Source organism: Manis javanica, chromosome 1 (assembly GCF_040802235.1).
Source record: "Manis javanica isolate MJ-LG chromosome 1, MJ_LKY, whole genome shotgun sequence".
Lineage (NCBI taxonomy): Eukaryota > Metazoa > Chordata > Mammalia > Pholidota > Manidae > Manis > Manis javanica.
In genome coordinates this window covers 100,333,477-100,361,125 of record NC_133156.1, presented here as the reverse complement: position 1 = coordinate 100,361,125, position 27,649 = coordinate 100,333,477, and the positions used below count along the sequence as shown (strand labels likewise).

The window sequence follows — 27,649 nt, the reverse complement described above, 5'->3', positions numbered from 1 at the left end:
AACTAAATGTAGAATTACATTTGATCCAGTAACTCCAGTTCTAGGAATTTACTTGAAGAAAATAAAATCCCTAATCCAAAAAAATATATGCACCCCTATGTTTATCACCGCATTATTTACAATAGCCAAATGTGGAAGCAACCTAAGTGCCCATCAATAGATGAATGCATAAGGAAGAGGTAGTACATATACACAGTGGAATATTATTCAGCCATAAAAAAAGAAATCCTGCCATTTGCAACAACATGGATGGACCTAAAGGGTATTATGCTCAGTGAAATAAGCCAGGCAGAGAAAGACAATACTTACTCGTGGAATCTAAAAACGAAGCAAAACAGAATGAACAAAACAGCAGTAGACTCATAGACACTGTGACTAATGGTAACCGTGCAGGAGGGATTAGGGTGGGCGGGTGTGAAGGGTTAGGGGGATAAATTCTCAATCATAACAGAAATCGGCCACAGGGGTAGTAGTACAGCATGGAGAATATAGTTAGTGATTTTGTAACATCTTTCTGTGTTGACAAATAGTTACCGCAATTAGTTGGAGTGAGGATTTAATAAGGGGAATTGTTGAACCAGTGTTGTATATTTGAAACGAATATAAGGTTGCATATCAATGATACTTCAATAAGAAAAATGCTAACAATCAAAGAAAATCAAGTAGAAATTGTTTTCTATGACATTTGTATTACATGAAGAATTTTAAATCTTTAATATATACATATATTATGTTTACCTACCTAGATCTGTTACTTGTCGATCAAAAGGGCAACGGATTGCTCTTCCATGAAGAGGCAAGCGGGTGAGACAGTCATGACAGACTGTGTGGCCACAGAGCAGAAGGCGAGGAACTTTGTCTCCTTGAAAAGAGAACACATCTTCACAAACTCCACACTCCAGCACCTAATATTTGGAAAGGAAACATGTTCTTCTTAAATGACTTGAAAAGCATATATATTTTAGGCCCCTAAAAACCTGATCTAATATGCTGAAGCAATCTTGTTACTTTATTCCTCCATGAAAAAAACTATCTAGACAGGCTATAAAATCTTAAATCAACTTTTATCATTTCATCTGACAAACCCTACCAAACTGTTATCACAGTGAAATCTCCAAGAAATGTTGGGTTAGAGACCAAGATAATGTTGTAAATTAAATCATCCTTATATTTTCAAAATTATGACTTGATTCATTATATCTGGAGCTGTAATAATATATAATTCTACTGAACTTGGATTCCTAAACAATTTCTCTGTTGCCTAACCCCCAAAAAGCATCAATAATTAGGACAAAAAATTTTTGAAATATGTGCTAGGAGGACAATTTACCACTGTAAATGATAAAGAACTTGTTAAGACTAAGTAATTTTCAAATATCTTCTACCATCCATTTATATTACATAATACAAAGGCAAGAAAGCAATCACCCTAGACTTAAATTTCAGTTCGTTGCTCCCAATTAATAAATATGCCCCTGGGTTAGAAAATATTTTGTCTATCTAGTTCCAATTACAAGTACATGACTTGTCCAAGGCCATGTAGTCAATCAAGAGAAAGGCAACAAGAATCAGCATATTCTGATTCCCAGGTACGTGCATTTATATTTTAGAATTAGTCAACAAACTATATTTCTATCAATAAAGCATTCTTGGTACTTTCATTTCTTAATATACCTTAAGTGTTTCACAATTTTAATTATTAGCTTTTTAAAATACCCACACTGAACTGTTCAATTGTGCCATAAACTCCTGTGTCTGCCATCAATAGCCTGCTACATACAATCTGGCCTCTGTCCTATTGCTTCACTGACACCTCACTTCCAACTCTATTCTCAAACTATATCAAACAATTTGTAATTCTCAGAATGTGACAAACTGTTTTTGCTTTTTTGTTTATGCTAATACTGAGGAAATAGCTGAATAGACATTTCCCAACCCTTTTTACACATTAATAACTCAAAAAACTCCTAACAACCATATCTCTCAGGTCCCCTACTGCTCGGTCCACCAGAAATGACCACACTGTGCCTTGGGACCTACCCCATGCACCACAGATAAAATTCTAAACACTTAAAACACTTTAAAACCTCTCTGGGCTTTCCAACCTGTCTTTTCCTGTTAAACTAAAAAGCTCCCAGGAACAGGTATTCCAAATACCAAGCACTTGTGTGTTTATATAAAGTCTAACAAAATAAAAATTTTAAAACAATTCAGCCAACCACCATCCCCCAACAAATACATAAGGTAAAAACCAATAAACTCAAAGTGGAAATCAGACTTGATCATTAAAATTTTAATCTTAACTTTTCAATTAATTGAACTTAGTGCCTGAAATGTAAACATTTTTCACTGTAAATAAACTGATAATTCATAATTGGCTCCCATCCCAGTATGGTTCAAAAGAAGCTTAAATGTAACAGATAGTTCACAGAAAAATAAATGAAGAGATGTCCAATCTCAATCAAAATACTTTGAAATGCAATTAAAGCTATACCAATATACTTTTTTTCAGATTTGATCAAAAAGGTTGTTAAAACAATGTGTTGGTGACTGTGGGAAAACAGATCCTCTCACACATTGCTGGTTGCTATGAAATGTTTATTAATTGACACGGCCTCTATTGAAGGCAATTTGGCAATACCTATCAAAAGTCTGGATAGCTTATTTATTCTACCTCCAGTAATTTATCCTATAAATATATCACACAGGTGTGAGAAGATCTAAATGTAATTCCTTACAGCACCATTTGCATTTACAAAAAAAAGATTGCAAAGTAAATATATATCAATATATTAATATAAGACTGGAAAATAAATTATGATATATTCATAGATCACAAAACTATGCAGCCTAGTGAGGGAGACTTAGAAAGTTTTTTATGTATACACACAGAATGACTTCATACAAATAAAGCAAAGTGAAAAATGATACATGGAATATTTAACTTTTGTGTAAAACTGGGGAGAGAAAGAGAGCATATATTTATATATGTGTGTGTGTATATATATAGTTATATAGGCATACTATCTTTCAGGCAAGACACAGGTAACTGATTACAATGGAATAATGATCCCCTATCAGGAAGGCAAGCAGCTGAGGAACAGCTACACATAAATTAAATATATTATACACACACATGCTTCAATTTCTCTTGCATTTTAAAAAAAAGGCAGGAGAAAGTTTACCTAAATACCAAATTCAATTAAATACAAAAAAGATATTAACAGAATTAGACATAAAATATATGCAACTTTTGTAACTGTTCTCCCTATTATGACACCATAATAAATTAAACTTGTTCATGACAATAAATTCCAAAAGACTAAACTAAAATTAAAAGTTCATTCATATCTTATATCTCTGACTACATCATTACACAAGAAAAAGAACTTACTCATGTTGTTATAATAGGTTTTTTCAAAAAGCACTAGCAAAATTCCACTGATTAGTAAAGCAAACATGGGTCCAAATATAGAGTTACTAGACTATTTTGCATCAACTCAACAAATAATAGAGCAAGAAATTCTTTCTTCAGTATTTACGAATAGGAATTGTGGCTAACATATAAGAAATTAAATCCTAGATAGGAAAAGAAACTTCACAAATATGCCAAAGAGGGCTTCAAACTTACTAAATGCAAATAAAATTTTTATAAACCAGACCATATTTTAAAACGACTAAATAGGCTCACTATTCAAAAATATTTTCCTGACTCTTTGATGTAAATTTCGTATTAGATTTTTGTCTTTGTTTTTCCTAATGATAAAAACCATGTCTTCAACTCATTCGCTAAGCAGAAGCCCACACTAGGTATTATTGGCATTATATACTTCAAACTTTACTCTCCAATGAACATTTCTTGCTTTTGTCTATTAAAAATGACAACGAGATTTTTTTTTTAATTTAATATTCTTCTTAGAGGATCTTGACATACTTCTTAGAGGATCTTGACAAAAAGAACTAGCCTACTGCACAGCTCAGGAACACTGTACATGTAAAGATGAAAATGAACGAAGTGAGCTTCTAATACAGCAAATCCTGTGCTATAACAAATTAGAATTACATCAGGCTTTCGGTTATTTTTGAGATTTTAAAGCAAAAGGTAACAAAAGTAGACAAAGCAATATCCATCCCAATTACAACTTATTAATTCAAGTTAATTCACAAAACAACCTTCAGGTAGTCTCTCCTTAGAAAAAGCACCATTCAATAAATAAATCTCAACCAAACAACATGCCTGATAATAACAAGGCTCCTCTGCACCTCAGATATGCTGTGTACTTTCAGAATAACACCACTAATAGGTAAAGGTCAGATGAATCAACAACCTAAATATTGATTGGTAATATGGTTGCAAGCAAAAATGTACACCATTCGTTGTCTTACAAAACCAACACTAGGTGAGGAATCATAGGTGCCTATTCAAGATCATAAAAGACCAGATATTATCTGGTCCAGTGTTTCTCAACCCTGGTTGCACATTAAAATCACTTTTAGGGATGTAAAAAATATACTGATGTCAAGTTAATCAGAACTGGGGGAAGAGGAGTGAATCAGTAGTGTTTTGTTTTGTTTTAAGTCCTCAGTGATTATAATAGGTAGTCAGGCATGAGAACTGCCAGTATCTCAGATTACAGACGACCCTGGAGGTTATTCTGCAAACCACTGAGATCATTTCCCTTTTCGAGATCTATACCTCTCCATATATATATACGAAGGGAAAAATGAATTCCACACATTTCAACTCTTTTTAGAAAATGTATTTTGGAGCATTTACACATGGTAGAACTTCACATTTCAAGCACACAGCAATTCATAAACCCTAACCTTACTGTCCAGCTATGCTGCTGTTGGAGACTTCTCAAAAGTGTTGAAAAACGGGTACCAAGAGAGGAGGGGACAGATAGGTATCTGGTTATAGAAGTAGTGCAATAATGAAAAGCTGACTTTATAGTCAGTCTGCCTTGTGTCTGCCACACACTGTTAACCAAATCGGAGTTTCCTCATCTGTAAAATGAATATTAACATCTCCCTCATAAGTAAATATTAACAAGCTAAAATATCTAACCTACCTAGCGATAATAATGACTTAATTTAATAAAAATAAGCTAATTGATGCTTGTTGAGCTTAACTAAAAGAGGACGTGGGGAAGGACCAGCCCACGCCTCTAAGTTCCTTTTCACAAATGTCCCCGTTGGCCAAGCAGAGGACCGACAGGGGCAGACCAGGTAACCTCAGGCCTGGCAAGATAAAGGTCGCGGAGCGGAGGGCAAGGCTCGTAAAGCTTAAAGGGGCCCAGCGGCCGCGCATCGCGCCCAAGAAGCCAGGGCCGCGGCGCGGCCACCGGATCTCCGGGATGAACGAAGGGAGGCCGATGGTGAACAGAGCACGCGAGGTCCCTCACCTTCACCACGGCCGTCCCACGGCTGCCCTGACGGCCACTGTCAAGTCCCGCTCCAGGCTTGTTTACAACCAGGGTAGCCATCCCAGAGGGACCAGCGCCGCAGCAGCAGCCGTCAAGGCCGCGCAGTGAGAGGCGGCCTACAGCCTCACCTACCCAGAGGCCTCGGCGCTCCCGCTGGCGCGCAGGCGCAGTACCGTGCGGAGGGCCGCACCGCCCACTGGTCGCTCCGCCTCCCGCCAGTCGCTAAACTGCTTGCACAGCCTTCTGCGTCGGCGGTTTGTTATTTTCATTACTAAGGAGTCTACGGCTGAGGAAACGACTAAAGTTAAAGACAAAAAGAAGGGATAAAACAAGGTTTGGACAAGATAGATTCAGTGAAAAAGTGATTGTATACATAGGTGTGCCCTTATTTTATGGGGCTGTAATCCAGTCATGAAAATAAGCTCTGGTCCATGTGCCCAGTGTTTAAAGAAATCAAACCACCACATCTAAAGGAAATTTAATACATGCATGTCCTCTTATTACTGCCTTTTTGTTTGAATTTCTTAGGTATTTGTGTTTAAAGGAGCACTTCCAGTACATTTGTTAAGGGGAAGAATTTATATTTTCTTAGTCTAGGTAAAGACAAGTACAAGAAAGAAGTGAATGGGAAGTGGGTGGAAGGGAAACCAGAATATAAGCTTAAATTTTTTATAACTGAATCCTCACATTTACATTTATGACTTTTTAAGCTACCACCATCTCTTTCCTGGTCTGCCATGGTCTTCTGCTTCCCCACATCTATTCATTCCACCTTTACATAGCAGCCCAGATGATATTTCTCACACAATTACATCCCTCCAGTTTTATTTCTTTTTCTTCTTTAAATGACAAATACCCATAGTTAACACAATTAAAGAAAGTTGTAGCATGGAAAAAAACAAACAAGGTTTGGAGTGAAACACCCGCTCCAGTCAGTAACAATCTCTCCTCCCCAGTTGAGAGACTACACCTCCCTGCATGCAATGCGGTTTGGGCTAAACCAGAAACCCCAGGCTTCATCTACATCGGCTACGCCTCAGCGCGCGCGTGTGGCAGGCTGCCGTGGAGCGGTGTCTTGAAGCTGGATTGTGCGATTGTGCCTGGAAAATAGAGAAGTATTTTACGTCCAGGTCTCTGAGAAGCAAGAGATAGATTTTGCAAAAAGGAGCCGTTGAGTCCTTAAAGGACGTGGTAAGAGAATTTAAGGCACCAGCGTCAGAAAGACCCTGTCGGGAGTGTATGTGTTCCTTTTCTTCCGGGTTACGTTGAACCTCTTCAGTCTCCATAGCCCGAAGGTGAAGTGCCTGTGAAAATGGAAGTGAATCCCCCCAAACAGGAGCACCTGCTGGCTCTGAAAGGTAAACTTTTGCGAACCTGATTCCTTTTAATTCCTTCTCTCACCAGGTCTGGGAGCCTTTGTTACGTAGAACTAGCCTCTGGGATGTAGGCCTCGCTTTAAGCTGTCAGTGCTCACCCTACTGCTCTGTGTACCTCAGCGCCGAGCGGAAGGAAGCAATTTCTCTTTGCTTTTTATTTGAGAGCCTCCCTCTAAAATGGAATACATACCTGCTAAATCGTTCACTGTTATTTGCTGCTGCAATCCACCAGATTTTAGCAGCAGGAGATGACATCCCCGCACCCCGCCCCACCCACCCCCCCAGTACCTAGGGAGAGCCTTATGAACCAAAATAAATGACTGACAGCGGCATCTAAAGTGGTTTGTCTTCTGTTTCTTGTCCCTTCATGTGGCACTGACGAAGTTAGTAGGCTTCAGCTTCCTCTGTAAAATGAGTCTAGTATATTGCACGACAACAGGGTCCCGGATCTAAAGAGCATAGTACGACAAGATATAATTTGGGTTTGTTAAAACTTAGCTGCAGTGTAGTTCAAGGTATTGCCAATGTGGAAAAATGCATGTTAACTTTGATTTTCTGTACACAGAAAACAAAATTTGGTGGTTTAAGTGGTTCGTTATTAGCAAAAAGCAGCAGGGAGGTTTTTCTGGAATTCCTATTTTCTGAAAACCTTTTATTATAAATGCTTTCAGCTTTATTTCATCTGTTTTCCACTATCACAAATGTACTTCTTATTTCTGGATGCCCTACTACGTGGTTACCAATGCCGCCTTGAACTTAGCTGAAAAAATGCTCTATAGCCATTTGAATTCAATTGAATTGCACTTACCTTCCTCTCAGCATCCATTCTGAGAGACCCTTATCCCCCATAGTTGTGAAATAAGCATCAAACGTTCCAGAAGCTCACCGTTTGTAACAGAAGTCCCATTTGTAACACAAAATCAAATACTGATAGCTGCAATTAGAAGGACTCTCTCTGTAGAACTAAGAAACTGCAATATTAAGTAATAGAACCTGCAAACTTATAGCAATAAGATCTGTAAGCTTACTTAGCCTGACCAAATGAGCTGGACTAAAGTGCATTATTCCTGGAGAAAGAGGAAAAGAAGAAGAGGAATTAACCATCATGTTCTTTCCTTCTCAATCTCAAATCAAGTATGTGGAATAGATTCTACTTAACTCTACTTAAGAGATTCTGCTTAAGTCTACTTGAGACTTTTCCAAGACCACAAAGCTAGTGATTGAGACAATATTTCAACCTTCCTCTATATTTCCAAGACTCCATGTTGTCTCCTAATGAAGGAAACAATATTTTCAGAGATCATTCCCTTATTAGCTACTTTGATGGGAATTTGGAGCAATTCTATTCACTTCTAGGTGGGATTTTACACAAATTGTAAGCTATTAAATCAGTTAAGTTCTGGTGATGTGGAGGCTAACTGCTACTGGAAATTTTTAGTTTTCTATTATTTATTTTCTAAGCCAGAAGATACCAGGGAAAGACTATTTTAGCAGCCTAAGAGGACAAGTGCTTTGAACGTCACTGGTAATTTCAGCTGTACCATAGTTCTCCATTGGCCTAGTTAATCAGGAATTTTAACAAGTTTTAATTTTACTGATGTTGGATGTCAAATATATTTGTATGGTCATTTATGTTTACTTTTGTCATAGGTAAAATATTAAGGAGCTCTCACAATTTCAGTGTCCCTGGATTACAACACTGAATAGGTTCACATGAAAATGAAATATATCTATGTCATATCTTAAAATGTGAATGTGTAAGGAAGAGGGAAGAAAAAAATTAAAACATTGTTCTTGAAAGAATATGCTGTCTATATTTAGATCTATATTTATGCACGTTAAGGATCACAGTCATTTATGAATTTCAGAGCTGTCAAACCTGTTACTGGACATCAACAAGTGAAAAGAATCTTTGTGAGATTAATTACTTCTGACTCTTCAGAATCAGTGGTCAAATGAGTATTGTGTCATGACAGGAGTCCCCACTCACGGTCATCCTGTCAGTGGGAGAATACCCATCAAGTAGTTCTCTAATGATTTTGGGGACAAGGGATACAGCATCTTTTTTTTTTTTCCTACAGCAGCTAGGATTTGAAAGAGCCAGCATTGTGACTGGTGCAGCTTTGGGCCTGGTTAGGAAGTCTAACCTGTGAATCCTGGAAGGCTCCATTTTGAGCCTATGTATACATGCTGGAATTTATTATTATTAATTTTGGACAACTTGAGGAATTCTATTTTGCAAAAGGAAAAAAAATAAATAAGGGTCTAGACTTTATCCTTTCCAAATTGGAATTTAGGAGCCATTGTACTAAGGTCTCCCTACTGCGTTTAAGTGCCCAAATTATACAAACAGACATTGTCACGGAATCAGTTCCTACCCTGGTTAAACTACAAATTCAAACCATTTTCATGTTTACTGTTGAGAATGAAATAAGATCATTAAGTAATCTGTCTATGAATTTGCTTGGTAGAATTCATATAGTTTTAAAGTATAAAATGACCTGTTTTGGGGATAGTAGTACAGCATGGAGAATATAGTCAATGATTCTCTACATATTCCTATGTTGACAGAGAGTAACTACTAGCGGGGGTGAGGATTTAATAATATGGGTAACTGCTGAACCACTGTGTTGTACATTTGAAATTTTTGTAAGATTGCATATCAAGTATACTTCAATTAAAAAACTGTGTATCAATGATACTTCAATAAAATAAAATGACCCTTCAAGATTAAAAATTACAGTGATTTTCATTGTCCTCAATTCAGATGTTACAAATTTTTAAGAGTTACTACATTTTATCTTCATATGAATCTAGTATTTTAAGAATCACCAATGTACTCTGTTTCTGGTATAGTCTTACAATTATTATTTTATAATATATTATTATCAATACTACCAAGTATTTTATATATGTTTAGTTAAACATATTGACTGCTAGCAGTTTGGGGCTGGAAGTGATCTTAGAGGACATCTAATCCAGACCCCTAATTTTGGTGAGAGAAAGAATTTCCAATTTTGTGGATTACATTCACATTTACCAGCAGCAATTTGGTAAAACATATTGGGATTGATTTTTGTTTTTTATTTTCTCCCTACCTATTTGTATTTAGGCTATCCCTACATTATCTTATTTTTTGTAATACTTCCCCTTTAGGTCCTGTTTCCCTCTGATTTGGAAAGAGGAGCAGTCTTGTAATTATGAATTACATTCTAGCACTGAGGAGCTCAGCTAAGAAATTTTGTATTTATTAAGAGTAACTGGATTACTGCAAAATGACTACAGAAGTAATACTACATTATCGACCGTATGAGAGTGATTCCACACAACTGCTAAAAATTGCAAAGAAAATAATTCAGGACTTTCCTACACGCCCACTATCAAGATTTATTCCTTGGTTTCCACATGATGGGTCCAAATGTACACTCAAACCTAAAAGATCACCACCTGTGATTTCGGAGGAGGCAGCTGAAGATGTGAAACAGTACTCAGCCATTGCAGAACATGATGTTAAATCACAGAGTTATGACTGCACAGTAGATCTATTGGAGTTTCAACCCAATTTGAGAAAAAAGCACCTAATCCAGTCATACACACTGAATGAACAAACTAATTCTGGAAATGTGAATAAACAGTCAGAAAAAGGAAGACAGCACAGGAAGAGGTCTTGGAGTGTTTCACTTCCCAGCCATAATTATACTGAAAATATTTTTCCTTTGTCTGAAAAATTACAAGATAGTTTAAAGGCACTAAATTTGCACTCACTTTATAGAGCAAGATGGACAATAGAACACACTATTTGTAATAGCAACCAAACTCTGGAAGACATTTGGGCAAAACTCAATCAAATTATCAGGCACAATGAACTTCCATCTTGTAATGCTACAATTCAGAGACATTTAGGCCAAATATGGGTGTTCTGTGATATTAAGTACTGTGAATATGTGGGAAATCTTCTTAAAGGCAGATTAGCTCTTACTGGGAAAATAAATTTATTTGTGCATAAATATGGTGTTATATTTAGTATGTAATGAATTACACTGATTGTCAAAAAGAATATCTGAATGAATTGAGTATGAACTGAAATATGTGAATTAATTTTTTTATCAGTCTTAAAATTTTTAGTGAGTTTTTTTATTTGACCCTTTGGAAATATAACCTATTCATTGTTAACATTGTGAAAAATAATTGTGTGGTAATTTGTGTACAGTTTGTATCCCAGAAATAAATACCAAGTGAATTCCTTGGCTTGTTAAGTCAAGAACTTTCTGGCTTCTGCTTTTAGCACCCTTCTTTTAAATGAATAAATTATTATTTATGCTGTATTTTAAAGGTAAAATGTTCTGTTTCTTTTGTTCCGTTACCTTTCCAATATTTTAATTAATCCAATGAATTACAATAGTTTGGATTTTGGTGAATCCCCAAAATCTAATTTTGCAGTACTTTATCCTTACTTAAAGTGTAATGATTTTCTTTTTTAAACAAAACTAAAACCAGTTCTATTGGAAATTCTATTAAGGTGGTGTGAATGTAGTTAAAATTGGGAGACCAGCCCAAATTCTATTTGTATTTCCAAAATATGTAATAGACAATAGTTGATGTTGTTTTGAAACAAAGGTACAAAATGCATAATTTGCCTAAGACCATAATGTATCTTTAAGGCTGTTATAATCTATTTTGAAGGGAAATTTCAAATGTGGATAAGAGATCAAGTTATTGCTTATTTAATCTAATACAGGTAATTTGGTCTTAATGACCATTAGACTGATAAGTGCTAGTTGGCTGGCTCTTGGAGTCATTGTGGGTTTACCATAAGCTGAATTTTATAAATTGGGTTTATATATAGTCTCATAAAAATACCTAAAGTGATTATAGAATCAAACTTTTATTTAAAAATGTATTTATTGAACAAACTTAAATGCCTACCATGAGCTAGGTGCTAGAATATAGTAGGGAAACATAGATCCTACTACTAAGCAGACAAACCAATGGCCTGGAAAAAAAACCAAAAAAAACAGTAAAACCATACTCATTAGGATAGATAGTAGGGACACATTTGCCTTGTGGCACAGTGCCTGGCACAGTAGGGGCTTTATATAGTACATGGTAAATTTGCCATTTGAAGGGATTCTTCATAGCCTAAGCTGGCTGAGTTGCTAAAATAGGAGGAGTCTACCAATTTTTAACTGAAGAGATCATCTTTCCCAATTAGGTTTCATTCTCTTCAAACTCAATTTTATTTTTAACTATTCTTAGTACCTTTTTATTGTCTCAGATGAGACTACTGTCTAGAAAATAATCATCATGTGCATGAACGCTTTCAAAAATGGAGGGTGTTTCCAAGGTAGCTTACGTAGTAATCACTTCCTCTTTCAATCAGGGCTGCTGGAGAAATGTCAGGAAGTTACTAGGTAATACCAGTAAGCTTTATAAATAAGAGTTGGTTGATACTATCAGGTAATCATTAAGGGTAGATTTGACTTTTATTGTTCAGGTTTTAATTTCCATAACATTGCTAATCAAGGGTTAAAAGTTAGGTGATAAAAAGACAGAGTCACACACAGAACACAGTGTTTTTTTGTGATAGTTTTATTATTTTGAAATGATTATACATAACTGAAACTGTAGGGTACAGTCAGGTGTCATGGGATTCTTATGAGCAGTTTTCTAATCCAAGAATCATGCATTTAAAATAGCTTCTTCATCTTCATATGTGGCAGATTTAATTTTTTCTACTTTGTTTAAATTGCTTTCTACCTCTTGGAGAAGCCGTGAAAAGGTAATTCTGAATTGGGAAACAGAAGATTAAATTTTATTCTAGAGAGTGGCATGATCTTGAAGGAGAGAGTTATTTCTCATCTACCTAGATAGTACTTAGGAAATATATCAGGACCTAACAATCCACTGCTACTACTTTGAAGCCTTAGAGTATTTAGTACCTTAGGACTGATGATTCTAGCACTAACTAATCGTATGGCTCAGCAGCATTCCTGGTTTCCACTAAGTCATAGACATGGATATAAATTGGGGAAACAGAGACATGTACAGGAATGTGCATCTGTGAGGGCATTTGGTAAAATAACCAACAGCATTTACTCTATCGTAAAGTGTCAGCATTACCATAATTTTTTTCACCTGATGAGCTGTCTACCTTTAAATAAACATTGACTCAAATTCAAGGAGAAACTAGAGGGCATTACATGAATTTAACCTCATTTGCCAGTTTAATCAAATAACTTAAAAACCATTTTTTGAAAATTTCCAAGAGGAACTCATGCATAATGATTCACTTTGATTTAATCTCAAAATGCCCAAAATTAATCCACAGTTCACACTTGAATACTTTCAGAGACCAGACAGGTAAGGATGGTATGAAGTGGTAAGGACTCAACGTGAAGAAGATCCTAATTTTTTTTAAACATATTTAGTATTTTTATTTTTTAGCAGACAATTTACATACCTCCCCACCCTTTCCTTTAAGTTAATGTGACAATTTTCCATAATAAACTGGTTAAAGAGAAGCTTTGGTCAAGAATGGAATGAAATAGCAAAAACAAAACAGAAAACAACCCACGTCACTTCTACTTTAAAAAAACCAACACTTTCACCAATTATATTAAAACAAAAACACACACGCAATAGTTGTAATACATGTCTTCAGTGTTTTCTAGCAGCTGGCTCTCTGCACCTACGTGCAAGTGGCCGGGCTGGCATAGGTGCAGTTTGTCAGTTTGTCAGGCTTGATTTGGGAGGCTCACTCAGCTTCACATTATCACGAAGGCCATGGATAGAAGACTAAGGTCTTGAAATCCCAAATAGTCATGGCTGCATCAATGCCAGTAAGTGCAAAATTTGCGACAATCTTGCTTGTCCACTTCATAGATAGATAGACACTTGAGTGATGCTGTTCTGGTGCAGCGTCTCCAAGGCCGTTTTGCTGTCCTCGGTCGTGGCCCTCTTGTCCATGTTGTGGAAGTGTTCCATGGCAGACATGTTGGACTGGATGCTTTGTTTTGGAATGTGTAGCTTGGAGACGAAGGTCAAGCAGCCACGGTCATAGTAGTTAAAGAGCACTGGGTAGCAGTCATGGCCGGCAGCTACAACTATTTCCGGAGACAGCACACTCAGGAGGGGCAGAAACTCAGTTTTCAGAGCTGAGACCTGCATGCTTTTGCAGGCATTGGCAATGGACACGGTGCTGTGTGGCTGACTCAGGCCTGGCGGCTCCCACTGGCAGAGAAGCCAATCCCGTGTACCCAGCCACCAGTGCCACTGCCACCAACCTCTGACATCAGCTGACCAAAAGGCATATTGCTGCCCCAGGACATACTGGCTGGCCTTTCATCTGCTTTAATATAGGCAGAAAACACTCTGCATTTGAAATTGCATGATTCTGCCGCCAGCAAGACGTTGTTGGGGTGCCAGTCCAAGCTGAGCACGGTGGAGCGAATTGGCCTTTTAATGTGCTTACTTATACACCAATCATTTTCAGACTCAAAGTAACAAACAGAAATGAGTTGTGCTCCACTTCCCACTGCAAATTTGTTCTCTAGTGGGGACCACTTTACAAAAGTAGCTGCACGGTTAATTCTCAGGATCAACAGGGTTGGCTTCCACACACCATCTTTCTGACTCCAGACATAGGCATTGCAGTCTGCGCCACAAGTGACGATGCAGTAGCTCTTGGGAGCCCCGTTGATACCTGTGATGTGTCCATTGTGCTCCTTGAGTTCATGAGCTTTCACCCACTGGCTCCCGTTCTTATAGACATGGACTTCATGATTATTGGGGCTAAGGGCCATTTGGGTACCGATCCCTGTTCCAGGCGTGACAGGTGATTGGCTCGAATAAAAACTGATGCGGTGTCATTATTAGTGTTTCCAAAGGATAGAAAGCTGGAATCGGGGCAGTCCGGACAGGCTCGGAGCAGAGAATTCGCGGACTCTGGTCAGTCGATGCAAACAGGCCCGTAATTTTTTTTTTTTCATGCTGGTATTTAGTAAGTCTTTATCTACTTGCTTTTTTTTTTTTTTTTTGAGATGGCATCTCTCATATTTATTGATCAAATGGTTGTTAACAACAATAAAATTCTGTAAGGGGGGGTCAATGCTCAATGTACAATCATTAATCCATCTCAAGCCTAATTCTCGTCAGTCTCCAATCTTCTGAAGCATAACGAACAAGTTCTTACATGGTGAACGAATTCTTACATAGTGAATAAATTCTTACATGGTGAACAGTACAAGGGCATTCATCACAGAAACTTTCGGTTTTGATCACGCATTATGAACTATAAACAGGTCAAATATGAATATTCGTTTGATTTTTATACTTGATTTATATGTGGATCCCACATTTCTCCCTTTATTATTATTATTATTTTTATTTTTAATAAAATGCTGAAGTGGTAGGTAGATGCAAGATAAAGGTAGAAAACATAGTTTAGTGCTGTAAGAGGGCAAATGTACATGATCAGGTGTGTGCCTATGGACTAAGTATAAATCCAAGCTAGACAAGGTCAAAAAAACATCCTCGGATGCAGAAGATTTCTCTCAAAACGGGGGGGTGAGGTTCTGAGCCTCACCTCTGTTGATCCCCAATTTCTCACCTGATGCAGGCCCATAATTTTTAAAGTTTTAGTATTTTTAATAGTCTGGCTAAGCAAAATGTATATATAAATTTAATTTGACCCAGTTCGTTAGTTTATAACCTCAGCCTATCTTTTTAATTTACTGAGACTTTCATACAAAAGTTTTTTTTGGTAAGATTTTAAATGAAACCGAATTTCCTGAGTAAATGTAATCTGTGGTTTGTGAGTTCCACTGAGAGTATCTCTACACACGGCACTACCTATGCAATGTGTGTAATAAATATTTGGCACTCAACTAAAATCACATACTTTTTTTGCCTCTTTAATTTTTGATCAAGAACTTGCTTTAGCATTTGAGGCTGGATACAAAAATTACTGTTTAATAACCAGTGCTTTCCTATAATTACTCTGACAGTTTTTTTTAAACCTTGCTTTTGTTGGTATTTGCTCTTTTCCAGCTAACATGACGTTTAATTTTTGACATTCATTCATTATAAGAAAATGAATTTAAATCTGTATTTGATGTGGGCATACTTTGGATCATTCTTCAAAGAATGAGATAATTATATGTTATTAACTCAGCTTTCTCTGTTTCTGTTTAAGAATCTGCAGTGTAACAAATTCTGCTTTATAGTGATTTTTTTTTGAAACTACAAGATACCAACTGCTACCCTCATTGCTGATTTTTACCCTTTTCCCCTGAAATCAATACAACAGTTATATTTAAGATAGAGTTCATTTGTAGTGTTACTAAGGATTATGGCCAGCGAAATAACGCACGAGTTTGGGTTTCAAAGCACCCTCAGTTAGAGACCTGTTAGGTACTACTTCTAAAGCAGGGAATAAGTACAGGAAAGAGGTTACATTTATCAGTAAGCACATCAAGCAGTGTGGCATGTATATATCTAGTTAATGTCCTAAAAGATCCTGTTATGCACATTCAGATGCCATCTATGCTTTGAAAGAAAGCAAGGGTAAGGGTCTTAGGGGGATTACCGCATCTTCCTTTGGGGATGGAGAGGGCACATGTGGTATCATCTTATCTATGCTAATTAGAAAATTCCTGAGTGACTACCTTTATGGGGGGTGGGGTTTGAAACTGCAATTAGATTAAGTATTAAGTTCCAGTTTGGTGACTTGGCCTACCAGAAGTGACACCATGTTGGGCCTGTGTCTTTAACACCCTCTTTTGAAAATATGAAGAAACATAATTTTAATACTAGTTTGGAATCTTTTTGTTGTTAATAGGAATTTTGTGCTTTGTCCACCCCACTTTCTTGTCCCCTACAAAGCCACAGAATCAGCAAAAACTAAGCTATATAGGACTTTTTTACATAATGCAAGTCTGAGCATATAATAAGAAAATAAGTTAGTTACACTTTGGGATGACTCTAGGACACTTTTAAAAAGAGTGTTTCAGGATTTCCTTGAGAGTGTATTTCCTCTTTGTTAAGATTTGGTTTCTTCTGAAATGCAAATAAAAATGGGGAAAAAATAAAGAACACAATTGGTGTTAACAGTGAGCTTAGTGCCTCAGATACTGATTGTGAGAAAAACTCTGCTATAGATCCTTTCCAGAGCACCTGTTTATCCCCTTCAGGTTGTACTTTAATGTTTTCAAAGTAAAAATAAGAATGAAATAGAAGGTTGAAACATCTCCCCCATCTCCAGGCATCCTCCTTATCTGTAAATGGGAGATAATGGTACCAACCTTGTAGTCATGAGAATTAAATTTATAAATACTTGTATTTAGCCTAATGTCTAGTACTAGTAAATGTTCGGTAAATAGCTATACAAGTGGCCTCAGAAATTTTGAGCTTAGCATTTGTTGGCTAGTTCAGTGGCTATCTATTTAATATAACCTTGTTTAATGGCCACAGTTCATGAAAATCATATTTCAAAGTAGTGAAATGAAATTGGAGCATATAAGCTTTATTCTCTGTCAGGCTAATATTGATTAATATTTTGTTTACAGTGATGTCATTCAGGATTTTTTGTAAAGCCTTGTTCTCTTAGTATACTTAAACTTTAAAATTGCTCTGTTTTTCAGTTTTTCTATATTATATTTCACATTTTACATTCTGTATTACATATTACATTTGCATTTAATTTTTATAACTCATTAGATTGTAAATAAAAGCAAAATTCTCCTTTTTTCATATATGAAAACTTTTTTATTTAAACATTTGTAGTAAACTATGCTGTGTAATAATCTTAGGAAATACTTAATATTATATTTGGTTTAGGAAGTATTTAAGTTATATTTTACATTAATATAAAATTAATGAATATCATACACTCGACTTAGGAATATAGACCAAAACAATATTAATAATACATGTATGCATTTTTTTTTTTTTACTCAATTCACAGTGATGCGGTTGACTAAGCCTACTTTATTCACCAATATTCCAGTAACATGTGAAGAGAAAGACTTACCTGGTATGGCACATGCTTTATTCTCCTTACCTAGGGAAAAGTTGAAACCTGGATTGCCTATAGTACCTTGCAATAAGCCTAGCCTTGTCACTATTTTGTTAACTGCTGCATTCTTTGTTGCCTGTTTTTGTAGAATATGAGTGGTGACCTTCTAGTAACAGGTCTCATTCATAATCTGCAAGTCAAGATGCTATTGATATCCTATGGCAACAAGAGATTTTTATTTTAATTTTAGTTAGGATGCATCCATAGTCATGATACTATTAAAATTTCATTTATTTCAACTCTTCCATCAGTATATGTATTAGCAGTCCCTTTATTTAATATTATGAGAGCATTCTATATTTTATATCTCATGACCCACATTCTCATTTATTTCTGAAGTGTTCATTCTCTGTGAAACCACAGTTTTTTTTGGCAAGCATTTGTTGTATGGAAGATTAGAAACTAGATTTTTTAAAGATAATATTATCAAGAGGTTATTTTTTTAAAATCTCTCTCCCAGCTATTTCTATGTAAGTAAAACTTACTTACAAGGCAGATGTTAGAATTTTATGTTACTCTCTTTCTACAGGAGATCTCTTTAACCAGCTTATGAGAGATGATCCTTCAACTGTAAATGGTGCTGAAATTTTAATGTTGGGCGAAATGTTGACTTTACCACAGAATTTTGGGTAAGAATGATATACTCACATAGGAAATTCAAGAATACTTTAAAGCTGTTACAAACTATGTTTTCAGAAAATAACTATGGGATGGAAAAATGCTCATGATACAGTTATGTGGTTAAAAAGAAGTTTCACTGAAATTACACTATGTGAGTCTGTTTTTCTCTTAATTAAAAAAATAAGATGCATACCAAAATATTAATAGTGGTTCCTAGGGTGGTAAAATTTCACCATTCTTATTAGGTCTTACTATATTTTTTAATGCCTTTGTATTCCTTTTAATTGATTTAATCTGAATGCCTTTCAGAAGCAGCTCTTCTATTCAACTTCAGAGCCTTCTCCCAACGTGATTTGTCAGATTTGTCAGCCAATTAAGAACTCTAAACTTTTATTCCTTCTCTTACTCTTCGTTACTCTCTTATTCTAGATTATTAATGAGGTAGAAGCCTTTGGATCCATTCTGTTTACAACTGAGAGAATTTGAAGCCAAAAGGAATTTTTCACTTTTTTTTTAAAAGGTTTATGGAATGTGTCATTCACTAGTGTCTTGGAAATTTGCAAGTATATTCATATAAAAATACATGTATATAAGTATATATTTATATAGGTAAATATATTTTACATGTTTTTGTATAATATATATTTATAAATACCTATTTTTATAAATTATCTTATAAAAATAGAAGGTAAAGCCACGAGTCATTATTTTTATTAGAATAACTTAAATAAAATACATTGGTAAAAAATAGTTTGTGATCAGTAACTTGGATTTCCTCTAGATTCAGGACATAAGTTATTTCAAAAATTACTTGTTTCTAGCATTTTCAGTAAGAAATCTTAAGACTCTGAACATAGATCTGATTTAATGACTTACTCTAGGGAGCCTGGAAGTTTGTACAGTAGTTGAGGGCCAAAGTATCTATCATGTTTTATAGATTGTCAGTATTATGAATCGTACTTTGTAAGCCTAGTGTAAACAAAAGAATGTTGAAGCAGTGTTTCACCTGATCTCTATCCTTTAGTAAATTCTTTTCCATCTGAAGTTCTCAGTGATACTCAAATAGAATATTTCTGACAAAACTTGAATGGATTTCTGCTTAAAAGATTATTTTATTTAATTTCAGGAATATATTTCTGGGAGAGACCTTTTCCAGTTATATCAGCGTTCATAATGATAGCAATCAAGTTGTAAAAGATATATTGGTAAAAGTAAGTGACTTTCTTGTTCAGAATTTTTTTTTTTACTTTTAATTTCTATTCTTATGTTTTTGATACTTCATTAAAGTCTGTTTTCATACTGGACTTTTTAACTGTCATTAACAAGCCTTAATTGAACACCTAAAACCATAAGATATGTCCTAAGCACAGAATCATTTCTCCTTTTCCTTAAAGTTTGTGATAGCTTAGGTGAACAAATGTACCAGTCAAAGGTAAATACCAGTTAAAGTTTTTGTTAATATTTTTTAATTCACATAATAAAATTTGAAAGAGGAGGAAAGATCACAGGGGATTGTATCAGTCAAAACGGGTTATTGAAGGATACATTGCAAGGATTCAAGATGGCGGCATGAGAGGTGAGACGGAGAACTCCTCCCAAAACCACAAATAGTACAAAAATATACTTAATACAATTAACCCTAAAAAAGCAACAGGAAAGACGGCTGAACCAGAATGCATACAGACCTCACAAACAGAGCAGACCTCATGAAACAGGGTAACATAGGAAAGCCTTAATCTGGCGGGACCCAGGTCCTTCCCCAACCCCAGCTTACCAACGGGAGGAAGAGAAACAGAGCAGGGGAGGGGGTGGAAGCCTGGGACTGCTGAACACCTAGCCCTAGAGATCTGCTTTGGGAGCAGAAACCTACACTGTGTGGTGCTCTGGACATTGGGGAGCTCAGGCAGCTGGAGTGCTTGAGAGACTGAGTTTCTGGCCATTTGTGGAGGAGAGGATCCACACCTGGCCACTCTGGGACAAGGGAAAGGCAGGCAGTCTGAGAGGCTCCCTAGCAGCAGAGGGTTGCTGAAGGGGCAGGGTTTGCACAGAGCTTGCTGCATAGGGGAGGACAAGGTTGTCTGGGCCTGCTTGGCCCAGCCGGTTGGGAACTTTGGGGAGCTTCAGGCGCCCCAACCCCCTGGCTACCTACTCAGCTCCAAGTCCCCCCACTGTAAAATGCAGCCTGCTGTGCCTTCCTCCTAGCCTATCGGCACTGGTTCTCAAACCTGTAGTCACTGTGCTGGGATCAGGCCAGCTAGAGGGAGGCTCCGCCTACAACAGCTAGAGATGCAAAGCACAGAGGTTTACACCTGTGTGCTCGGCCCACTGGCTCTGACAACAGAGACAGACACCGCAGACGGGAATCAGGAAACAGATCTTTCCTCCCCCCAGGCACCAGCTCTACTCCCCTATGACCCCGAACCTCACTCTAGGGGCTGCGCAGCCCCCAGAGACTGGAGCTTCTGGGCACTAGTGGGCACCACACAGAAATATGAAATGTCAGAAGAACATGGTTCAAACTGAAATCTCACAAACCCCAGAATAAGGGTCAAATGAAACTGAACTCACCAATCTGCTTGAAATAGAGTTCAAAATAAAAATCAAAAACATGTTTATGGAGGGACAGAAAAATATTCAAGGACTCAGGAACAAATTTAAATTGGAGATTCAATCATTAATGAATTCCATATCTGAAATGGAACATACAATGGAGGGATTTAAAAGCAGATTAGATGTAGTAGAAGAGATGGTAAATGGAATAGAAATTAGAGAAGAGGAATACAAAAAACCTGAGGAACAGAGAGAAAAAAGTATCTCTAAGAATGAAAGAATATTGAGAGAACTGTGTGATCAACACAAATGGAACAATATTAGTATTATAGGGCTACCAGAAAAAGAAGAAGACAGAGAAAAAGGGATAGAAAGTGTCATTGAGGAGGTAATTGCTGAAAACTTCCTCAATCTGGAGAAGGAGATAGTCTCTCAAGCCATGGAGGTGCACAGATCTCCCAATACAAGGGACCCAAGGAAGAAAACATCAAGACATTTAATAGTTAAAATGGCACAGATCGAGGATAAGGACAAACTATTAAAAGCAGCAAGAAAGATAAAAAATATCACATATAAAGAAAAACCCATCAAGCTTTCATCAGACTTCTCAACAGAAACCTTGCAGTCCAGAAGGGAGTGGCATGATATATTTAATGCAATGAAGCAGAAGGAGCTTGAACCAAAAATACTATGCCTGGCAAGGTTATGATTTAAATTTGAAGGAGGGATGAAACAATTTTCAGATAAGAAAATGTTGAGAGAATTTACCTCCCACAAACCACGTCTATAGTGCATTTTGGAGGGACTCCTATAGATGGAAGTGTTCCTAAGGCTAAATGAATGTCACGCAAGGGATAGACAAAGAGTACAGAATATGATTCATAACAAAAAAGAATGGAGGTGGAAGAAGAAGGAGGAAAAAAAAAAGAAAAAAGAACCCTTAGGTTGTGTTTGTAATAGCACACAAAGGGAGTTAAATTAGACTGTTAGATAGTAAGGGAATTGCCTTTGAACCTTTGGTTGCTGTGAATCTAAAGCCTGCAGTGGGAATAAGTATATACCTATCGATAATCAACCTAAATGTAGATGGTCTGAATGCACCAATCAAAAGATATAGAGTCACTGAATGGATAAAAAAACAAAACCCATCCATATGTTGCCTATAAGAGACTCACTTCAAACCCAAAACATACACAGACTGAAAGTAAAGGGATAGAAAAAGATTTTTCATGCAACTTACAGGGAGAAAAAAGCAGGAGTTGTAGTACTTGTATCAGACAAAATAGACTTCAAAACAAAGACAGTCACAAGAGACAAAGAAGGACATTACATAATGATAAAGGGGTCAGTCCAACAAGAGGATACAACTATTATAAATATCTGTGCACCGAATAAAGGATCCCCTACATATGTGAAACAAATACTCATGGAATTACAGGGGGAAATATAATGCAATGCATTCGTTTTAGGAGACTTCAACACACCACTCACTCCAAAAGACAGATCAACCAGACAGAAAATAAGTAAAGAGACAGAGGCACTAAACAACGTATTAGAACAGATGGACCTAATAGACATCTACAGAACAATCTATCCGAAAGCAACAAGATATACATTCTTCTCAAGTGCACATGGAACATTTTCAAGAATAGATCATATACTAGGCCACAAAAGGAACATCAGTAAACTCAAAAAAATAGAAATTGTACCAACCAGCTTCTCAGATCACAAAGGTATGAAACTAGAAATTAATTACACAAAGAAAACAAAAAAGTCCACAAACACATGGCAGCTTAATAACATGCTCGTAAATAGTCAATGGATCAATGACCAAATAAAAACAGAGACCAATCAATATATGGAGACAAATGACAATAATAATTAACACAAAAATCTGTGGGACACAGCAAAGGCCATGCTAAGAGGGAAATACATTGCAATACAGGCCTACCTCGGGAAAGAAGAACACTCCCAAATGAACAGTCTAAACTTACAATTAATGAAACTAGAAAAGGAAGAACAAATGAGGCCCAAAGTGAGTAGAAGGAGGGATATAATAAAGATTGAAGCAGAAATAAATAAAATTGAGAAGAATAAAACAGTAGAAAGAATCAATGAAAGCAGGAGCTGGTTCTTCAAGAAAATAAACAAAATAGATAAACCCCTAGCTAGACGTATCAAGAAAAAGACAGAGTCTACACACATAAACAGAATCAGAAATGAGAAAGGAAAAATCATGATGGACCCCACAGAAATACAAAGAATTATTAGAGAATACTATGAAAAATTATATGGTAACAAACTGAAAAACTTAGAAGAAACTGACAATTTTCTAGAAAAATACAACCTTCTAAGGCTGCCCCAGAAAGAAACAGAAAATCTGAATAAACCAATTGTGAGCAAAGAAATTAAACTGATAATCAAAAACTACCTAAGAACAAAACTCCTCTACCAGATGGCTTCACTGCTGAATTTTATCAAACATTTAGTGAAGACCTAATACCCACCTTCTTAAAGTTTTCCAAAAAGTAGAAAAAGAGGGAATACTCCCAAACTCATTCTACGAGGCCGACATCACTCTAATGCCAAAACCAGGCAAAGACACCATAAAAAAGAAAATTACAGACCAATATCCCTGCTGAACTCAACAAAATATTAGCAAACTGAATTAAAAAATACATCAAAAAGATCTTCCATCATGATCAGGTGGGATTCATTCCAGGGGTGCAAGGATGGTACAGCATTCAAAAATCCATCAGCATCATCCACTACAACAAAGAAAAGGACAAAAACCACATGATCATCTCCATAGATGCTGAAAAAGCATTTGACAAAATTCAACATCCATACATGATAAAAACTCTCAACAAAATGGGTATAGAGGGCAAGTACCTCAACATAATAAAGGCCATATATGACAAACCCACTGCAAACATTATACTTAACAGCGAAAAGCTGAAAGCTTTTCCTTTAAGATTGGAAACAAGACAAGGATGCCCACTCTCCCAACTTCTATTCAACATACTTCTGGAGGTCTTAGTCATGGCTATCAGACAACACAAAGAAATAAAAGGCATCCAGATTGACAAAGAAAAAGTCAAACTGGCCCTGTTTGCAGATGACATGGTATTGTACATAAAAAACCCTACAGAATCCACTCTAAAACTACTAGATCTAATATCTGAATTCAGCAAAGTTGCGAGATGCAAAATTAATATGCAGAAATCCATTGTATTCCTGTACACTAATGATGAACTAGCAGAAAGACAAATCAGGAAAACAATTCCATTCACAATTGCATCAAAAATAATAAAATACCTAGGAATAAACCTAACCAAGGAAGTGAAAGACTTATACCCTGAAAACTACGTGACACTCCTAAGAAAAATTAAAGAGGACACTAATAAATGAAAATTCATCCCATGCTCTTGTCTAGAAAGAATTAATATTATCAAAATGGCCATCCTGCCTAAAGCAACCTACAGATGCATTGCAATCCCTATCAAAATACCTACAGCATTTTTCTGTGAACTAGAGCAAATAGTTCTAAAATTCATATGGAATGACAAAAGACCCCAAATAGCCAAAGCTATCTTGAGAAGGAAGAATAAAGCAGGGGGGATTATGCTCCCTGACTTCAAGCTCTACTACAAAGCCACAGTAATCAAGACAATTTGGTACTGGTGCAAGAACAGACCCATAGACCACTGGAACAGAATAGAGAGTCCAGATATAAACCCAAGCATATATGGTCAATTAATATATGATAAAGGAGCCATGGATATACAATGGGGAAATGACAGTCTCTTCAACAGCTGGTGTTGGCAAAACTGGACAGCTACATGTAAGAGAATGAATCTGCATTATTGTCTAACTCCATACACAAAAGTAAATTCAAAATGGATCCAAGACCTGAATGTGAGTCATGAAACCATAAAACTCTTAGAAAAAAATATAGGCAAATATCTCTTGGACATAAACATGAGCTACTTCTTCATTGGGCTCTTTTGTTTCGTATATAGGTCTTTCACTCCCCAGGCAAGGGAAACGAAAGCAAAAATGAACAAATGAGACTGTATCAAACTAAAAATCTTCTGTACTGGAAAGGATACCATCAGTAGAACAAAAAGACATGCTACAGTAAGGGAGAATATATTCCTAAAAGACATACCTGATAAGGGGTTGACATCCAAATTATATAAAGAGCTCACACACCTCAACAAACAAAAAGCAAATAAGCCAATTAAAAAATGGACAGAGGAGCTGAACAGATATTTCCCCAAAGAAGAAATTCAGAATGCCAACAGGCATATGAAAAGATGCTCCACATTGCTAATCATCGGACATGCAAATTCAAAACACAATGAGACATCACCTCACACCAGTTAGGATGGCCACATCCAAAAGACAAACAACAAATATTGGCGAGGATGTGGGGGAAGGGGAACCCCTCCTACACTGCTGGTGAGAATGTAAATTAGGTCAACCATTGTGGAAAGCAGTATGGAGGTTCCTCAAAAAACTTAAAATAGAAATACCATTTGACCCAGGAATTCCACTCCTAGGAATTTACCCTAAGAATGCAGGAGCCCAGTTTGAAAAAGACATATGCAGCCCTATGTTTATCGCAGCACTATTTACTATAGCCAAGAAATGGAAGCAACCTAAGTGTCCATCAGTAGATGAATGGATAAAGAAGAAGTGGTACATAGACACAATGGAATATTATTCAGCCATAAGAAGAAAAGAAATTCTTCCATTTGCAACAACATGGATAGAGCTAGAGGGTATTATGCTCAGTGAAATAAGCCAGGTGGAGAAAGACAAGTATCAAATGATTTCACTTATCTGTGGAGTAGAAGAACAAAGCAAAAACTGAAGGAACAAAACAGCAGCAGACTCGCAGAACCCAAGAATAGACTAACAGTTACAAAAGGGAAAGGCTCTGTGAAGATGGGTGGGAAGTTAGGGATAAGGGGGAAAATGTGGCATTATGATTAGCACACATAATGTAGTGGGGGTGTGGGGGACACGGGAAAGGCAGTATATACAGAAAAGACAAGTAATGATTCTATAGCATCCTACTACACTGATGGGCAGTGACTGTAATGGGGTATGTGGGGGTGGACTTGATAATAGGAGGAGTCTAGAAACCAAAATGTTCAAGTAATTGTACATTAATGATATCCATATAAAAAAATTTTTTTTAAAATTCTTATTGAAGGAGAGAATGCAAGAGGATCTCTAAAGAATAGTAGGATTTAGAGAAAAAGACAAAGAGGAACATTTTAATCATAAACAGAGACATAGGAATATATAATGTGTTTGTGTAGCTGTTAACAGAATTGACTTGATAAGAGATAAGTTTGTAGAAATGTATAGTAGCTATAAAGTGGAATATTTACAAAACTAGGCCAAGGTTTTAGCCTTTTTAAAGAAAGTGGTCAGTGGTGCAGACTTTTATGCAGAGGTGTTCAAACTCTTGTAAGACTGATATGAACACGTTATATGGGATGTTTTATGGGAAACAGACCACTTAGAAAATTCTTGCAGTAGTTTAGAAATCATGAGATAGACTATGCTAACTTAGTTAAACAACCTGAAACTTACTCACAAAGAGAAAGGGCATAAAGAAAGTAAAAATTCACTGTTTGTGAGGAAGCAATTGTCAAAAACTATCTTCAAGCAGTGAGTTTAGGTCACTAGAGCATTGCCAGAAGGAAGTCAACTAGAATGAAAATGATCAGAAAGTATTAGAGTTTAAAAGAGCGTCTGAGAGCAATTATTCCGAATTTTATATATGAGCAAAAAAACTGAATGCAATTTCTGCATACATATACTTATGTTTGTCACAGTTTGGAAGGGGTTTCTGTCTTTCATTAGATCAGCCTGCACGCCATTTTCTTTTTTTTTTTAGAGGACATCTCTCATATTTATTGATCAAATGGTTGTTAACAACAATAAAATTCTGTATAGGGGACTTAATGCTCAATGCACCATCATTAATCCACCCCAAGCCTAATTCTCATCAGTCTCCAATCTTCTAAAGCATAATGAACAAGTTCTTACATGGTGAACAAATTCTTACATAGTGAATAAGTTCTTACATGGTGAACAGTACAAGGGCTGGCATCACAGGAACTTTCGGTTTTGATCATGCATTATGAACTATAAACAATCAGGTCAAATATGAATATTCATTTGATTTTTATACTTGATTTATATGTGGATCCCACATTTCTCCCTTTATTATTATTATTATTATTTTTTTTAATAAAAGGCTGAAGTGGTAGGTAGATGCAAGATAAAGGTAGAAAACATAGTTTAGTGTTGTAAGAGAGCAAATGTAGAAGATCAGGTGTGTGCCTGTAGACTATGTGTTAATCCAAGCTAGACAAGGGCAATAAAACATCCACAGATGCAGAAGATTTCTCTCAAAACGGGGGTGGGTGGGTGAGGTTCTAAGCCTCACCTCTGTTGATCCCCAATTTTTCACCTGATGGCCCCCTGCGACTGTGTCTGTCTTAGGTTGTTCCTCCCTTGAGGAATCTTACCCGTCTCTGGCTAACCAGTCATTTTCCGGGGCCATACAGGGAGATGTA

The 27,649-nt window shown here is 36.5% G+C and overlaps 3 protein-coding genes and 1 pseudogene across 10 annotated transcripts in view; 2 read left to right on the top strand and 2 right to left on the bottom strand.

Annotated features, from left to right (window-relative positions):
• TRIM23 (tripartite motif containing 23) overlaps positions 1-5,572 on the bottom strand; it is a 58,275-nt gene extending 52,703 nt beyond the window's left edge. The window contains exons 1-2 of one of the 3 annotated variants that reach the window (XM_037013607.2): positions 5,406-5,572; positions 743-905 (exon numbers count right to left, since the gene is read on the bottom strand). In XM_037013607.2, the coding sequence (XP_036869502.1) occupies positions 743-905; positions 5,406-5,486 (244 nt within the window). In that variant the 5' untranslated portion in view covers positions 5,487-5,572. The remainder of the gene's footprint in view (positions 1-742; positions 906-5,405) is intronic. The other 2 variants (XM_037013606.2, XM_037013605.2) reach the window with 2 other exon arrangements.
• Positions 5,573-6,573: 1,001 nt separating this feature from the next.
• Positions 6,574-27,649, top strand: part of TRAPPC13 (trafficking protein particle complex subunit 13) — a 54,879-nt gene continuing 33,803 nt past the window's right edge. For all 6 annotated transcript variants that reach the window (XM_073235667.1, XM_073235662.1, XM_017675378.3 and 3 more), the window contains exons 1-4: positions 6,574-6,784; positions 17,766-17,834; positions 18,406-18,505; positions 19,624-19,708. In XM_073235667.1, coding sequence (XP_073091768.1) covers positions 6,739-6,784; positions 17,766-17,834; positions 18,406-18,505; positions 19,624-19,708 — 300 coding nt within the window. In that variant the 5' untranslated portion in view covers positions 6,574-6,738. The remainder of the gene's footprint in view (positions 6,785-17,765; positions 17,835-18,405; positions 18,506-19,623; positions 19,709-27,649) is intronic.
• Positions 6,649-14,879, top strand: SHLD3 (shieldin complex subunit 3). Its single transcript, XM_037013638.2, has 2 exons — positions 6,649-6,784; positions 9,959-14,879. The coding sequence occupies exon 2, from the start codon at positions 10,078-10,080 to the stop codon at positions 10,831-10,833; it is 756 nt and encodes a 251-aa protein (XP_036869533.1). The 5' UTR covers positions 6,649-6,784; positions 9,959-10,077; the 3' UTR covers positions 10,834-14,879.
• LOC108406599 (actin-related protein 2/3 complex subunit 1A pseudogene) lies at positions 13,575-14,671 on the bottom strand (annotated as a pseudogene).